The following is an 18,261-nucleotide window of genomic DNA, read 5'->3' as shown; positions in this document are numbered from 1 at the left end:
ACACACAGACTGCCAGTAAGTGTCTTGGTCCCTGGCCCTATAACCATCCAACACACACAGACTGCCAGTAAGTGTCTTGGTCCCTGGCCCTACTACCGTCCAACACACACAGACTGCCAGTAAGTGTCTTGGTTCCTGGCCCTACTACCGTCCCACACACACAGACTGCCAGTAAGTGTCTTGGTTCCTGGCCCTACTACCGTCCAACACACACAGACTGCCAGTAAGTGTCTTGGTCCCTGGCCCTACTACCGTCCAACACACACAGACTGCCAGTAAGTGTCTTGGTCCCTGGCCCTACTACCGTCCCGCACACACAGACTGCCAGTAAGTGTCTTGGGCCCTGGCCCTACAACCATCCAACACACACAGACTGCCAGTAAGTGTCTTGGTCCCTGGCCCTACAACCGTCCAACACACACAGACTGCCAGTAAGTGTCTTGGTCCCTGGCCCTGCTACCGTCCAACACACACAGACTGCCAGTAAGTGTCTTGGTCCCTGGCCCTACTACCGTCCCACACACACAGACTGCCAGTAAGTGTCTTGGTCCCTGGCCCTACAACCATCCAAAACACACAGACTGCCAGTAAGTGTCTTGGTCCCTGGCCCTACTACCGTCCAACACACACAGACTGCCAGTAAGTGTCTTGGTTCCTGGCCCTACTACCGTCCCACACACACAGACTGCCAGTAAGTGTCTTGGTCCCTGGCCCTACAACCATCCAACACACACAGACTGCCAGTAAGTGACTTGGTCCCTGGCCCTACTACCGTCCAACACACACAGACTGCCAGTAAGTGTCTTGGTCCCTGGCCCTACTACCGTCCAACACACACAGACTGCCAGTAAGTGTCTTGGTCCCTGGCCCTACAACCATCCAACACACACAGACTGCCAGTAAGTGTCTTGGTCCCTGGCCCTATAACCATCCAACACACACAGACTGCCAGTAAGTGTCTTGGTCCCTGGCCCTACAACTGTCCAACACACACAGACTGCCAGTAAGTGTCTTGGTCCCTGGCCCTACAACCATCCAACACACACAGACTGCCAGTAAGTGTCTTGGTCCTTGGCCCTACTAACGTCCCACACACACAGACTGCCAGTAAGTGTATTGGTCCCTGGTCCTACAACCATCCAACACACACAGACTGCCAGTAAGTGTCTTGATCCCTGGCCCTACTACCGTCCAACACACACAGACTGCCAGTAAGTGTCTTGGTCCCTGGCCCTACTACCGTCCAACACACACAGACTTCCAGTAAGTGTCTTGGTCCTTGGCCCTACTACCGTCCAACACACACAGACTGCCAGTAAGTGTCTTGGTCCCTGGCCCTGCTACCGTCCAACACACACAGACTGCCAGTAAGTGTCTTGGTCCCTGGCCCAACTACCGTCCCACACACACAGACTGCCAGTAAGTGTCTTGGTCCCTGGCCCTACAACAATCCAACACACACAGACTGCCAGTAAGTGTCTTGGTCCCTGGCCCTACTACCCTCCAACACATACAGACTGCCAGTAAGTGTCTTGGTCCCTGGCCCTGCTACCGTCCAACACACACAGACTGCCAGTAAGTGTCTTGGTCCCTGGCCCAACTACCGTCCCACACACACAGACTGCCAGTAAGTGTCTTGGTCCCTGGCCCTACAACAATCCAACACACACAGACTGCCAGTAAGTGTCTTGGTCCCTGGCCCTACTACCGTCCAACACACACAGACTGCCAGTAAGTATCTTGGTCCCTGGCCCTACTACCGTCCAACACACACAGACTGCCAGTAAGAATCTTGGTCCCTGGCCCTACTACCGTCCAACACACACAGACTGCCAGTAAGAGTCTTGGTACCTGGCCCTACTACCGTCCAACACACACAGACTGCCAGTAAGAGTCTTGGTACCTGGCCCTACAACCGTCCAACACAAACAGACTGCCAGTAAGTGTCTTGGTCCCTGGCCCTACAACCGTCCAACACACACAGACTGCCAGTAAGTGTCTTGGTCCCTGGCCCTACAACCGTCCAACACACACAGACTGCCAGTAAGTGTCTTGGTCCCTGGCCCTACAACCATCCAACACAGATAGACTGCCAGTAAGTGTCTTGGTCCCTGGCCCTACAACTGTCCAACACACACAGACTGCCAGTAAGTGTCTTGGTCCCTGGCCCTACAACCATCCAACACACACAGACTGCCAGTAAGTGTCTTGGTCCTTGGCCCTACAACCATCCAACACACACAGACTGCCAGTAAGTGACTTGGTCCCTGGCCCTACAACCGTCCAAAACACACAGACTGCCAGTAAGTGTCTTGGTCCCTGGCCCTACAACCGTCCAAAACACACAGACTGCCAGTAAGTGTCTTGGTCCCTGGCCCTACAACCGTCCAAAACACACAGACTGCCAGTAAGTGTCTTGGTCCCTGGCCCTACAACCGTCCAAAACACACAGACTGCCAGTAAGTGTCTTGGTCCCTGGCCCTACAACCGTCCAACACACACAGACTGCCAGTAAGTGTCTTGGTTCCTGGCCCTACAACCGTCCAACACACACAGACTGCCAGTAAGTGTCTTGGTCCCTTGCCCTACTACCGTCCAACACACACAGACTGCCAGTAAGTGTCTTGGTCCCTGGCCCTACAACCATCCAACACACACAGACTGCCAGTAAGTGACTTGGTCCCTGGCCCTACAACCGTCCAAAACACACAGACTGCCAGTAAGTGTCTTGGTCCCTGGCCCTACAACCGTCCAAAACACACAGACTGCCAGTAAGTGTCTTGGTCCCTGGCCCTACAACCGTCCAAAACACACAGACTGCCAGTAAGTGTCTTGGTCCCTGGCCCTACAACCGTCCAACACACACAGACTGCCAGTAAGTGTCTTGGTCCCTGGCCCTACAACCGTCCAACACACACAGACTGCCAGTAAGTGTCTTGGTTCCTGGCCCTACAACCGTCCAACACACACAGACTGCCAGTAAGTGTCTTGGTCCCTTGCCCTACTACCGTCCAACACACACAGACTGCCAGTAAGTGTCTTGGTCCCTGGCCCTACAACCATCCAACACAGATAGACTGCCAGTAAGTGTCTTGGTTCCTGGCCCTACAACCGTCCAACACACACAGACTGCCAGTAAGTGACTTGGTCCCTGGCCCTACAACCGTCCAACACACACAGACTGCCAGTAAGTGTCTTGGTCCCTGGCCCTACAACCATCCAACACAGATAGACTGCCAGTAAGTGTCTTGGTCCCTGGCCCTACAACTGTCCAACACACACAGACTGCCAGTAAGTGTCTTGGTCCCTGGCCCTACAACCATCCAACACACACAGACTGCCAGTAAGTGTCTTGGTCCTTGGCCCTACAACCATCCAACACACACAGACTGCCAGTAAGTGACTTGGTCCCTGGCCCTACAACCGTCCAAAACACACAGACTGCCAGTAAGTGTCTTGGTCCCTGGCCCTACAACCGTCCAAAACACACAGACTGCCAGTAAGTGTCTTGGTCCCTGGCCCTACAACCGTCCAAAACACACAGACTGCCAGTAAGTGTCTTGGTCCCTGGCCCTACAACCGTCCAACACACACAGACTGCCAGTAAGTGTCTTGGTCCCTGGCCCTACAACCGTCCAACACACACAGACTGCCAGTAAGTGTCTTGGTTCCTGGCCCTACAACCGTCCAACACACACAGACTGCCAGTAAGTGTCTTGGTCCCTTGCCCTACTACCGTCCAACACACACAGACTGCCAGTAAGTGTCTTTGTCCCTGGCCCTACAACCGTCCAACACACACAGACTGCCAGTAAGTGACTTGGTCCCTGGCCCTACTACGTCCAACACACACAGACTGCCAGTAAGTGTCTTGGTCCCTGGCCCTACAACTGTCCAACACACATAGACCTCTGGCCTAACCACCCACCCCTTCATGCCATGATCCAGTTCGCTCAGCTGGGTCACCCTCTGTCTGTGTGACCGCTCCTCTCAGTGGCCCTCTAAACACTGTAACATAACACAAACTTCACCAAACATGACCAACTTTAAACTTGTGGGTTTCTCATTGGCACACTTGTAAAATGACAACTTCTCAAAGACTAAATGGGTTATAGTCATCTGGAGGAAGCTCCACGTAGAGTTATGGAGGTAGAACCATTACCAGATCTTGGTTACCTATACAGGAACCACCCCTATATATACCTATTCCTCCTTTCAGGTGTGCAATGTTTAGTCATCAATGGCAGAGGCCAGAGGAAAGGCAACAGTTTGGAATGCAGCCACAGTGCATTCATTGTCTTACGTCAGATTGCTCGAGGATTCCGCTTGCTCTGGTTGAGAGTCGAGTGTAGGAGTGACGCTACCGGATGTAAGATAATGGCCCAAGTGTTGACAGTACCCTTCCAAATGGAGTCCTCAGCCTGGTTCTCCTGGGGGGTAACAGTCCCACTGGGCACAGACGTCAGTTCAACGTCTAGTATTGATTTACATTTGGTTGAGGTGTCAACTAACGTGAATTCAATGTAAAATCAGAAAAACATTTCAAAGTGTCATTGGATTTAGATATGAACTAGGACTTTTTGCAAATCTAACTTGTTTTCTCCACGTTGATTCAATCACATACATTTTTTGGGTTGAAATGACGTGGAAACAATGTTGATTCAACCAGTGAATGGCCTCCAGTGAAATCAATAACAACACAATCACCAACAATATGTTAAGCTGCTACACAGGGCTTCTACTGCTGGGGAGATCTGGGAAGGTGAGAGGCAACCACACGCAATAGAGTAGAGCGACAACAGAGAGGAGAGGAGGGTTGGTGAGGTGTGGTAGAGAGACTAGAACGAGTAGAATACACAAGAGAGAGGAGAGGAGGATGGTGAGGTGTGGTAGAGAGACTAGAACGAGTAGAATACACCAGAGAGAGGAGAGGAGGGTTGGTGAGGTGTGGTAGAGAGACTAGAACGAGTAGAATACACAAGAGAGAGGAGAGGAGGATGGTGAGGTGTGGTAGAGAGACTAGAACGAGTAGAATACACCAGAGAGAGGAGAGGAGGGTTGGTGAGGTGTGGTAGAGAGACTAGAACGAGTAGAATACACAAGAGAGAGGAGAGGAGGATGGTGAGGTGTGGTAGAGAGACTAGAACGAGTAGAATACACCAGAGAGAGGAGAGGAGGGTTGATGAGGTGTGGTAGAGAGACTAGAATGAATAGAATACACAAGAGAGAGGAGGGGAGGATGGTGAGGTGTGGTAGAGAGACTAGAACGAGTAGAATACACCAGAGAGAGGAGAGGAGGATGGTGAGGTGTGGTAGAGAGACTAGAACGAATAGAATACACAAGAGAGAGGAGGGGAGGATGGTGAGGTGTGGTAGAGAGACTAGAACGAGTAGAATACACCAGAGAGAGGAGAGGAGGATGGTGAGGTGTGGTAGAGAGACTAGAACGAGTAGAATACACCAGAGAGAGGAGAGGAGGATGGTGAGGTGTGGTAGAGAGACTAGAAAGAGTAGAATACACCAGAGAGAGAGACAGAGCAAACAAACACACACAGTCTCAGGCTTTATACGTTTGTGTTTGTTCATGTTGCCTGTGTGCATTTTAAGACGGATTACTGATAAGACAGAAAGAGAGAAGAGAGAGAGAGAGTGAGGGAAAGTGTTGAAAGACAAGGGTGGTGATGGAGGGAGGAAGGCGGGGGGAGGAAGGGAGGGAGGAAGGCAGTGGGAGGAAGGGAGGGAGGGAAGAAGACGTGAAATGGGAATGATAAATTCAGAGCGAGACAGAGGGAATTGGAGAGAAGGGTGTCAAAGTATTTTTATGGGTGACTGTCCATTCCAATCATTTCTGTAATAAAAATATTTTGACTTGGCAATCCTGATGATTTGACAGGGCAGAGGAGCAATATAATATTTAAAATATTTAAAAGAAAAGTACACCATTATACACTCACTGGATGAGAACTCCAGGGTTGTGTTCATTAGGTACCAAACGGACTGAAACAGGGAGGAACTCTCTGGACTGGTCCAATAACAAATACTTATTTTTGTGTTCCGTGGCAATACATTTTCAGTTGCGTGCCCTAATGAACACCACCCTGATCTGTCATCCATGTTGGTTAATGAGACATTATTGACAGTGAATGTTTTCAAGCATAAACACAGTAAATATAGTAAACAAACACCTGTTTCTGCAGGCTCCTTCGGGAACAGTGGATCAGAGCCAGATACGAGAGGAAGGAGTTTGTGTGTGTGGAGAGACAGGAGCCTTACTCTGCAGGTAAGACTGAGTACACACACACACAAACACATGCACATATGCATACAAACAAGTACGCTCGCATACACACACACACACACAGCCACACACATACAGACACACACACAGACACACACACACACACACACACACACACACACACACACACACACACACACACACACACACACACACACACACACACACACACACACACACACACACACACACACATACAATCAGTAGTGAAAGAAAGAGAGAAAGAGAGAAATAGTGAGTGGGAAAGAGAGAAAGAGAGAAAGAAAGAAAGAGAGAGAACAAAGAAAGAAAGAAACCTCAACGTTCCCTCTCTTTCCTGGAAATCCATTCAAATAATATCAAATGCCATTCAACTTTGAGAGTTTTTTCTCGTGCTTCTTTCCATTCATGTGCTTTATCATTGCTATGCCTACACCATGTTATCTCAGGACCACATGAGCAGTAAAGAGCTGTTACTTTGAGACGATAATAGGATAAGCCTTGTGCCGCCTTGTCATCTCGCTTCAGCGACCGCCACATTGTCGTCCTTTCCTCTACTATGATGACATACTGGACGCAGATACGTAAAAATGGTATCCACAAGTTAATCTGACTCTGGAGAAGTCAGCAAAACCTCTTTAACATGGTCACTCACACTCCTACTCTCAGTGACTCTGGTTCTTGTCTCAGCTGACTCTGGAGTTAGATCTGACCTGGAGTCTGTCTGATGTGATCTCTGTTAGCGCGAGTGGTACTATAGAGAGTCGTGGCTGTACCAGGATCGTGCCAGTGGCTGAATGGTGGGTGTGTTCCGGGTTTATCTATCTCTCTCTCTTTCTGTCTCTCTGTTTATCTATCTATCTAGCTGTCTCTCTGTTTATCTCTCTCTATCTACCTCTCTCTATATCTACCTCTATATTTGTCTCTTTGTTCCTCTCTCTGTTTCTCTCTATCTATCTCTTTATCTGTCTCTGTTCTTCTGTTTCTCTCTATCTATCTCTCTATATTAGTCTCTCTGTTTCTCTCTATCTATCTCTGTATATTAGTCTCTCTGTTTCTCTCTATCTCTCGATCTGTCTCTGTTTCTCTCTATCTATCTCTTTATCTGTCTCTGTTCTTCTGTTTCTCTCTCTGTTTCTCTCTATATTAGTCTCTCTGTTTCTCTGTATCCATCTCTCTATATTAGTCTCTCTGTTTATCTCTATCTGTCTCTGTTTCTCTCTATCTATCTCTTTATCTGTCTCTGTTCTTCTGTTTCTCTCTCTGTTTCGCTCTATATTAGTCTCTCTGTTTCTCTGTATCTATCTCTATATCTGTCTCTGTTTCTCTGTTCCTCTGTTTCTCTCTATCTGTCTCTCTGTCCCTCTGTTCTTCTGTTTCTCTCTCTGTTTCTCTCTATATTAGTCTCTCTGTTTCTCTGTATCTATCTCTATATCTGTCTCTGTTTCTCTGTTCCTCTGTTTCTCTCTATCTGTCTCTCTGTCCCTCTGTTCTTCTGTTTCTCTCTCTGTTTCTCTCTCTGTCTCTGTTTCTCTCTATCTGTCTCTGTTTATCTCTATATTAGTTTCTCTGTTTCTCTCTATTTCCTCTTAATCTTTATTTCACTCTCTCGTATTTTCTCACATTCTCGCTTCCTTTCACCCCATCTCTCCTTTTCGCTCTATCCACCGTTTCTCTCTCTCTCTCTCTCTCTCTCTCTCTCTCTCTCTCTCTCTCTCTCTCTCTCTCTCTCTCTCTCTCTCTCTCTCTCTCTCTCTCTCTCTCTCTCTCTCTCTCTCTCTCTCTCTCTCTCTCTCTCTCTCTCTCTCTCTCAGAGCATGATGACTTTATCACTACACCAAGAAGAGAGGGAGGGAGGGATGAAGAGAAAGAGGTGGGGGATGGAGAGAGGGAGGAAAGAAGGGGGATGTAGGGGTGGAGAAAGGAAGGAAGAGAGGGAGGGATAGAGAAAGGAAGGAAGAGAGGGAGGGATGGAGAAAGAAAGGAAGGAAGAGAGGGATGGAGAGAGAAGGAAGAGAGGGAGGGATGGAGAAAGGAAGGAAGAGAGGGAGGGATGGAGAGAGGGAGGAAAGAAGGGGGATGTAGGGATGGAGAAAGGGAGGGAGGGAGGGAAGAATATAGGCAGTACTTGTGTTCCTTACTTCCAGGACGTTTCCCTTGATATCAACCTGAACAGATTGTATGATTTGCTTCAGTTCTGTGATTGGTGACATCAGCCGACGTAGGCTACTTAACCTGCAGTGTTTGATCTGCACATGTGCAGCACAAGCCTTCTCTATGCTTATGTGTGAGTGAACTGAAAGTATATATCTTAGAAGCAGTTTTCCCATACTAACTCTGCATGTCCATACTCAGAATCAAACAGGCTTCCCCAAATAACATGGTCGCTGTGGTACAGCGTTTATTTTGATTGCTGATTTCAGATGTGTTGATAAACAAGATTATTAGGGACATCCTTCTTCTTGCACAGCATGTAAACATTTATATCAAATTATTATATTAATCTGACTTTTCACAATAATCGTATTATTGTGTGCATACTCAGTGCCAGCCGTCTAACTATTGGTAAGTCACCGGGATTGTCTTGTACCACCAGCCACACTACACGATAAAAGGTGAAAAAATTGTGACACTGACAGAACTTTGTTGGAGCCTACGACCGCACGTAGTGGTACTTAATCAGAACCTGTCACACTGAACGAGCCAAGATGTCCGACCGTAGACCCTGTCACACTGAACGAGCCAAGATGTCCGACCGTAGACCCTGTCACACTGAACGAGCCAAGATGTCCGACCGTAGACCCTGTCACACTGAATGAGCCAAGATGTCTGACCGTAGACCCTGTCACACTGAACGAGCCAAGATGTCCGACCGTAGACCCTGTCACACTGAACGAGCCAAGATGTCCGACCGTAGACCCTGTCACACTGAACGAGCCAAGATGTCCGACCGTAGACCCTGTCACACTGAACGAGCCAAGATGTCCGACCGTAGACCCTGTCACACTGAACGAGCCAAGATGTCCGACCGTAGACCCTGTCACACTGAACAAGCCAAGATGTCCGACCGTAGACCCTGCCACACTGAACGAGCCAAGACGTCTGACCGTAGACGCTGTCACACTGAACGAGCCAAGATGTCCGACCGTAGACCCTGCCACACTGAACGAGCCAAGACGTCTGACCGTAGACCCTGTCACACTGAACGAGCCAAGATGTCCGACCGTAGACCCTGCCACACTGAACGAGCCAAGACGTCTGACCGTAGACCCTGTCACACTGAACGAGCCAAGATGTCCGACCGTAGACCCTGTCACAATAAACGAGCCAAGATGTCCAAAAATAATTTGCAACCTAAGAATGTTCCCACAATGTGACCAATAGTTCTGGGACGGCAAAATCTAAAAGATAAAATGTGTGTGTGTGTGTAGGCCTTAAGGAGAATGGAACACTTTCACAGCAATATTAACTGAGATGAAATGTCACTCTGCTATTCATTCTTCAGTCTCCTTTCACCCTGTTGTCTGTCTTCTAGTGCATTGCAGATTAATGGGATTTGATAGTTTGATATTAATACTCTATTCACGTGTGTGTGTGTGTGTGTGTGTGTTGGCAGTGTAGGACAGTGACAGTCCTAGTTGTCTCTGTCTGTTGGCTGAGACTTAGTGAGGGCAGAGAGGTCAGTGACAGGAACAGACCGGGAGCACAAAGCCATGGTGTGTGTGCTTGCTGAATAGGGTAGAGTGTTGATTTCAGCATTGATCGTAATGTTGGAAGAAGCCATTGATCTCTGCTGAGACAATTCAAGGGGAATTATTCATGCCAGCTAAAGGCCAAGACGACAGACATCACCACCTTGACCCAGCCTCAGCAACACACACGCACGCACGCACGCACGCACGCACGCACGCACGCACGCACGCACGCACGCACGCACGCACGCACGCACGCACGCACGCACACACACACACACACACACACACACACACACACACACACACACACACAGTCTACTGGACCCCAGCTTCACTACTGAATCCTGTTATTTTGTGGGTCCCCCTTTTATGCTCCCCTCATCTCCTTCTCTCTCTCCTCCTCTCCTTTGCTCCTTTGTCTTTGGAATGGGACCCCTGTGGTTCCTCTCCTCTCCTTCCAGGGTACCGAGAGGGGTTTCTATGGAAACGGGGCCGAGATAACGGACAGTTCCTGAGCCGAAAATGTATTCTGTCAGAGCGGGATGGTGCTCTGAAGTACTTCAACAAGCATGATGTGAGTGTAGTGCTATGTATATCTCTCTCTCTCTCTCTCTCTCTCTCTCTCTCTCTCTCTCTCTCTCTCTCTCTCTCTCTCTCTCTCTCTCTCTCTCTCTCTCTCTCTCTCTCTCTCTCTCTCTCTCTCTCTCTCTCTCTCTCTCTCTCTCTCTCTCTCTCTCTCTCTATATATATATATATATATATATCCCTCCCTCTCTCTTCCTCTCCCTCGCTTGCTCTCTCTCAGACTCTTCTTCTCTCTCTTTGCATTTGTGAGTGCCTGAATCTCATCTCAAGTGCACTCTGAGGTCCTGAGCTGCAATTGCTTGAAATAACACACACCTTGGGAAATGTCAGGTATATTGTAATTGCTTAGATCATTATGCAAAATCTCTCATTTCTCATACCCCCTTCCTCCGCCTTCCTCCTCATTCCTTTCTCCCCGTCCTCCTCCTCTTCCTCCTCCCCTTCATTCCTTTCTCCTGACTATCTCTGACAATAGTACACTGTTATCGTCTCAAACGTCTGATTCTGATCTGCTCACATTCCCCAGATGTTCTGTTCCACATAGTGGCATTGTCTCCTACTTTGCATAGCAACAAAAGATGCATGTTAAATCCAGTAAAGTATGATGCCACATACCTCACCATAAACGTTGGCCACTCCCTGTCCCTGCTTCAAATAGAAGTTGTCCTTAACCACAGATCAGATTACTCTATTCCTAATCCTTACCTTAACCATCAGTTGAATGCAAAGAATATCTGACCCTTAATCAGTTGTTAACGACAAATTCTACATACTCTACATTCCACCAAAAGAAGACCTGGGTGTCAGTGAACATCATACCTCCCATACATTCTAGGCCTGATGGGGGACAACACTGGCTTCAGCCACATAAAACAGCAAACCTTACTAATGACTGTAGTTACTAGAGGAAGCTCATAGTTGATTGTTCTGCAGCCGAACAATGATGATGATGATGATGGTGGTAGTGGTGATGATGGTGGTGATGATGATGATGGTGGTGATGGTGATGATGATGGTGGTAGTGGTGATGATGGTGGTGGTGATGACGATGATGGTGGTAGTGGTGATTATGGTGGTGATGATGATGATGATGGTGGTGATGGTGATGATGATGGTGGTGATGGTGATGATGATGGTGGTAGTGGTGATGATGGTGGTAGTGGTGATTATGGTGGTGATGACGATGATGGTGGTAGTGGTGATGATGGTGGTGGTGATGACGATGATGGTGGTAGTGGTGATTATGGTGGTGGTGATGACGATGATGGTGGTAGTGGTGATTATGGTGGTGGTGATGACGATGTTGGTGGAGGTGTTGATGATGTGGTGGTGGTTATGATGATGATGGTGGAGGTGATGATGGTGGTAGTGGTGATTATGGTGGTAGTGGTGATGATGGTGGTGGTGATGACGATGATGGTGGTAGTGGTGATTATGGTGGTGATGACGATGATGGTGGTAGTGGTGATGATGGTGGTGGTGATGACGATGATGGTGGTAGTGGTGATTATGGTGGTGGTGATGACGATGATGGTGGTAGTGGTGATTATGGTGGTGGTGATGACGATGTTGGTGGAGGTGTTGATGATGTGGTGGTGGTTATGATGATGATGGTGGAGGTGATGATGGTGGTAGTGGTGATTATGGTGGTAGTGGTGATGATGGTGATGACGATGATGGTGGTAGTGGTGATTATGGTGGTGATGACGATGATGGTGGGGTGGTGATGATGATGATGATGATGGTGGTGGTGATAATGATGGTGGGGGTGATGATGATGGTGGAGGTGATGATGATGGTGGTGGTGATGATGATGGTGGAGGTGATGATGATGATGGTGGTGGTTATGATGATGATGGTGGTGGTGATAATGATGGTGGGGGTGATGATGATGATGGTGGTGGTTATGATGATGATGGTGGTGGTGATGATGATGGTGGAGGTGATGATGATGATGGTGGTGGTTATGATGATGATGGTGGTGGTGATAATGATGGTGGAGGTGATGATGATGGTGGTTGTTATGATGATGATGGTGGTGGTGATGATGGTAGTAGTGGTGGTGATGATTTGAACATCTTGGCCATGTTCTGTTATAATCTCCACCTGGCACAGCCAGAAGAGGACTGGCCACCCCTCATAGCCTGGTTCCTCTCTAGGTTTCTTCTTAGGTTTTGGCCTTTCTAGGGAGTTTTTCCTAGCCACCGTGCTTCTACACCTGCATTGCTTGCTGTTTGGGGTTTTAGGCTGGGTTTCTGTACAGCACTTTGACATATCAGCTGATGTAAGAAGGGCTATATAAATACATTTGATTTGATTTGATGGTGGTGGTGGTGATGATGATGGTGGAGGTGATGATGATGGGGATGGTGGTGGTGGTAATGATGGTGGTAGTGGTGGTGATGATGATGATGGTGGTGGTGGTGAGGATGATGATGGTGGTAGTGGTGGTGAGGATGATGATGGTGGTAGTTATGATGATGTTGGTGACGATGATGATGATGATGACAGTGGTGATGATGATGACGATGGTGGTGATGATGATGATGACGGTGGTGATGATGATGACAGTGATGATGATGAATACTCTCCTCCCCCTTCCTTCTCTCCCTGTGCAGGCCAGAGAGCCCAAGGCTCTGATGAAGATCCACACCCTGAACGCCTCCTTCCAGCCTGGGAAGATAGGCCAGCCCCACGGCCTGCAGGTCACCTATCTGAAGGACAACAGCACTAGGAACATCTTTGTCTACCACAAGGATGGCAAGGTGAGGTGAACAAATTTGAGGCAATGTTGTGTGGTCGTTGGGTGTTCGCTTGGCTGCTGCTGGACACAAATAGACAGTCAGGAATGTACAGTCGACTCCTGGACTCATGTTCATTAGGGTGCACAACAGAATAAAAAAGAACATTCGGATCTAGAAACGAAAATGACGTCTCTTATTGGATGAGTTGAAGTAGTCCCTCCCTGTTCCAGTTCGTTTTTCTTCTGTTTGGTGTCTAATGAACACGACCCTGAGCATTGCAGGTCAACAGTCCCATATCAAGTACATTCTCCTGACTTGCTCTGGATATCTGCATGCTCCGGAATGGTTCATTTGCATTCACACCAGTCCCACGAAATTACATTCATCTAGGTCATGTTTGTTTAGCACACTGTAGCAAAACATTTTTCAACGGAAAACATAAATGAGCATTTGTTATTGGTCAAGTTCAGTAAGTACCTCCCTGGTTCACTCAGTTTTAAAGCGTTTTCTTCTGTTTCCTGGAGAACACCACACAGGAGTGGACTGTCTATCAACTGTCAGAAGCATTTGTGTTGTGAAGCGGCTGGCAGCTGAGCAGGAGTATATTTCCCTCTGCAGGACATACGTTGCAATTGCATGCCTTTAAATACACCCTAAACCCAGTAGGAAATATTCTGAAATCACAGTCGACTGCTGTTCACAGTAATGGTGGATTATTGCCAGGAAAGAGTCTCTATCGGGTGTCAGTGTGTATGGAGATTGGGTCGTGTTCAGTGTAGGTAGCACAAAAAGTTGCCTTCCGTTTCATGCCCATTGAACAGGACCCAGATCATGTTAGCATGTCTGTTGTGTTTTAAGGAAATGGTGGACTGGTTCAACGCCATCAGAGCAGCCAGATTTCACTACCTACAGGTCGCTTTCCCTGGGGCCCACCACGCTGATGTGAGTCTCTCTAATTATCTTATTATTCTCTCATTAATCCCTCAGTCCCTTCCTCTCTAGTATACACAGCTTTATATACAGCTGGCCCAATTCTGCTCCCTACCCCTTCTCCTTGTCCATAACCCTTCAATGTTTGCATATCCCAAGGGGTGCATCTTCCATCATATTGCTTATACCTTATGGATCTGCAAACATGGAAGGCTTAGGGCCAATGGGAAGGGGTAGCGAGGGAATTGGGACTGGCTACACACACCCTCACATGGTCACAGAATAAAACATTTCTCCTTCTTCTCATGTATTCGTCCAGTTGGTGCCAAAGCTAACACGAAACTACATCAAGGAAGGCTACATGGAGAAGACGGGCCCAAAGGTGAAGTCTTTTAATACATACACTTTAGTTACTTACACTTTAGTTACTTACACTTTAGTTACTTACACTTTAGTTACTTTGTGACACAGCACTTAATGCTTCTAACTTCATCAGCCCATCAGGTTTCACTGCGAATGGGGTTTAATTTGTACCACACAAACCTACCGCATTAATAATGGCCATGTACAACCTCAGCCAAGTATATTTTCAGGGCCTGTGAGCTTAATGATTGCCTTGTACTGCTTGGTGTGGATAATGTATTGTTATTCCAGTATGTGATCCTGTATGTAAGCAAAGAAAGCCATTAGTTAAGAGAGTACAATAATAGTGCATTATCACAGTTGTAAACAACCGTTTACAGTTACAAGAGTACTGTTATTGTACTTTCTTCATTAAAGAGGTTATACGGATCTTTTGCTTCTGGGGTGGGGGGGGCTTTGGAACTAAAAGGTGTCCCCTAAATGGACAGACATATTGCCCAGAAATGACCTCATTGGACAGAAAGACAATATATTTAGGTGAATCATTAACAACTGAACTTCTGTACAGCCTCTTTAATTCCTTCAACCTCTGTCTCCTGTTTCCCTCTTACAGCACACAGAGGGCTTCAAGAAGAGATGGTTCACTATGGATGACAGGAGACTCATGTACTTCAAGGGTCCTCTGGTAAGATAGTCAGTGGGTGAATGAGGTGCCATGTCATATGGGTCAAAGAGATGGTGCTGTACCATTTCAGAACAAATAGTAACACTTTATTTAGGGCTTACGGTTCAACAGGCTCCAAAATGACTGATAACAGCTCTGATTGATAATAAATGCATAATACCCATTATAAGCAGTTCATTGGTTCTTATGACAAGTCATATAAAGCAGTAGGGCACTTATAGTACAGTGGTACTGAATTAATGTTATTTGCATGTCATATTATGCAAACAAACATACCCAAATGATTTATTGGACCTCATATACAATGTGGCTGGTCAGACAAACACATTACACACGTAACAGGTGCACACAGACACAGTCTTGTATAACTAACCTTTTGGGGACACACAGTTCAGTCCCATTCAAAATCCTATTTTCTCTAACCTCTAACCCTAAACTTAACCCTAACCCATACCCTTACCCTTACCCTAACCAAACAACCTAACCTTTACCCTTAACCTAACCCTAACCCTAAAATGAACCCTAGCTCCTAACCCTGAACCTAAACCTAATTCTAACCCTGACACTAATTCTAACCTTAACCCTAAACCCCCTAGAAATAGCATTTGACCTTGTGGGAACTAACAAAATGTCCCCAGTTGGTCAAATGTTGGTTTGTTTACTATTCTTATGGAGACTTCTGGTCCCCACAAGTATAGTTAAACATGTTCACACACACACACACCTCTCCCCCACACTGAGTCTCCTCTCTGTTTCTTTGTGAGGATGCCTATGCACGCGGTGAGGTGTTCATTGGTAGTAAGGAGAACAGCTACACTGTGCTCCCTGGCCTTCCCCCATCCACCCAGGGCTACCACTGGCAGTTTGGCATCACCATAGTAACGCCCGACAGGAAGTTCCTGTTTACGTGCGAGACCGAGGAGGAGCAGCAGGATTGGATGGCTGCCTTTCAGGGTTTGGTGAATCGACCTATGCTGCCCCAGGAATATGCAGGTAACCATTCACATGGCTCTACCCAGGATTTGTCCAAGGAAAACATATACATTTTCTACATTTAGCAGACAATCTTATCCAGAGCGACTTATAAGAGAAATTAGGGTTTCTCTTATAAGGGAGAAGCAAGTGCCTTGCTCAAGGACATATAGACAGATTTTCCCACTAGTCGGCATGGGGATTCGAGCCAGCGTCCTTTTGATTACTGGCCCAACACTCTTAACCGCTAGGCTACCTGCTGCCCCTTAGTTGAATAATATTTGGTGTCTTTTACTATGGGTGATATGTTGAGTAAGGTGTCCAGCATACTAATAGTGACCTAATCACCTTCCGTTGGTGGATATTTCTCGCTAATACATTTGATGCCCTTGTGATGATTGGTGAATTGACAGCTATATGCTTCCACTGAGTTCATGGCAGTAGAGGCTATGACAGTTTATGTGGAGCTGAACCACTCTATTTTACACAGTTGATTTCTCCTGGTACCTGGTTAAGTGACTGATTTAGTCTCTCTCTCTCTCGCTCTCTAGTGGAGGCCAACTTTAAGCACAAGCCCTGAGAAGAGGAGGACAATAAGGAAAAAGAGGAAGGCTGAACATATCCCCTGGGTGAAGACAGACAAATAGGATCCTTCTCCTCCTCATAAGGAGAAAAATATATATACAATTAAGGATAAACCACACAGAGCAGTAAAAGAGAAGGGAGAGAGGACTACAGAGTGTGGTGTTACTGTCCTGTTGCCATACTCCTCTACTCCGCCTTACCCCAAATCCTGCCCATATATAATGAACAAAAATATAAACGCAACAGGCAACAATTTCAACGATTTTACAGATATCATCAGTCAATTGAAATAAATAAATTAGGTCCTAATCTATGGATTTCATGACTGGGCAGGGGCGCAGCCATGGGAGGCCTGGGAGGGCATAGGCCCACCTACTTGGGAGCCCAGCCAGTCAGAATTTGTTTTTCCCCACAAAAGGGCTTTATTACAGACAGAAATACTCCTCCATTTCATCACCCGCAGGTGAAAAAGCTGGATGTGGAGGTCCTGGGCTGGCGTGGTTACACGTGGTCTGCGGTTGTGAGGCTGGTTGGACATACTGGCAAATTCTTTAAAACGATGTTGGAGATGGCTTATGGTAGAGAAATTAACATTCAGTTCACTGGCAACAGCTCTGGTGGACGTTTCTGCAGTTAACATGCCAATTGCATGGTCCCTTAAAACCTGAGACATCTGTGCCATTGTGTTGTGTGAGAAAACTGCACATTGTAGATTGGCCTTTTATTGTCCCCGGCACAAGGTGCCCCTGTGTAATGATCATGCTGTTTAACCATCTTCTTTATATCCCACACCTGTCAGGTGGATGGATTATCTTGGCAAAGGAGAAATGCAAACAAATGTGTGCACAAAATTGGAGAGAAATAAGCTTTTTTGTGCAAATGGAACGTTTCTGGGATCTTTTATTTCAGCTCATGAAACATGGGACCAACACTTTACATGTTGCATTTATATTTTTGTTCAGTATAGTTGGAAAGAGAGCCCAGAATTATGTTGACCTCCTTAACTCATAGGAAGTCCCACCAAGTTGACTACATACCCTTCAATGGCGCTGCTGGTGCTGAGTGATTAGTGCTTTTTGAGGTCGGTTCGGTTTCGGTTAGATAAGAAAAGAATCAAGTATTTTTTACATTAAATGTGCTATTCATAATGTGGGTTGAATACTGTAACAACACAGAATAAAACTAATTAATACAATTCCCATGAAGGTAGTGACTGCCCATTACTTCTTATCACTTATTACCCATCATTTATTCACATTACTTTAATTACATTTACATTTTAGTCATTTAGCAGACGCTCTTATCCAGAGTGACTTACAGTAGAGTGCATACATTTTATTACATTTTTTTACATAATGAGACAAGGATATCCCTACCGGCCAAACCCTCCCTAACCCGGACGACGCTATGCCAATTGTGCGCCGC

At 46.9% G+C, this 18,261-nt stretch overlaps 1 protein-coding gene across 1 annotated transcript in view; it reads left to right on the top strand.

Annotated features, from left to right (window-relative positions):
- The window catches only part of LOC120043495 (arf-GAP with dual PH domain-containing protein 1-like), an 18,321-nt gene extending 1,223 nt beyond the window's left edge, over positions 1-17,098 (top strand). The window contains exons 2-9 of the mRNA XM_038988088.1: positions 6,198-6,280; positions 10,434-10,546; positions 13,176-13,322; positions 14,160-14,243; positions 14,551-14,613; positions 15,208-15,279; positions 16,044-16,272; positions 16,803-17,098. Of these exons, the coding sequence (XP_038844016.1) occupies positions 6,198-6,280; positions 10,434-10,546; positions 13,176-13,322; positions 14,160-14,243; positions 14,551-14,613; positions 15,208-15,279; positions 16,044-16,272; positions 16,803-16,831 (820 nt within the window). The 3' untranslated portion in view covers positions 16,832-17,098. The remainder of the gene's footprint in view (positions 1-6,197; positions 6,281-10,433; positions 10,547-13,175; positions 13,323-14,159; positions 14,244-14,550; positions 14,614-15,207; positions 15,280-16,043; positions 16,273-16,802) is intronic.
- The last annotated feature ends 1,163 nt before the right edge of the window (positions 17,099-18,261 follow it).

This window comes from Salvelinus namaycush, unplaced genomic scaffold (genome assembly GCF_016432855.1).
Source record: "Salvelinus namaycush isolate Seneca unplaced genomic scaffold, SaNama_1.0 Scaffold94, whole genome shotgun sequence".
NCBI classification, from domain to species: Eukaryota; Metazoa; Chordata; class Actinopteri; order Salmoniformes; family Salmonidae; genus Salvelinus; species Salvelinus namaycush.
The sequence above is the reverse complement of the archived record's forward strand: the minus strand, read 5'-3'. Positions and strand labels throughout refer to the sequence as shown.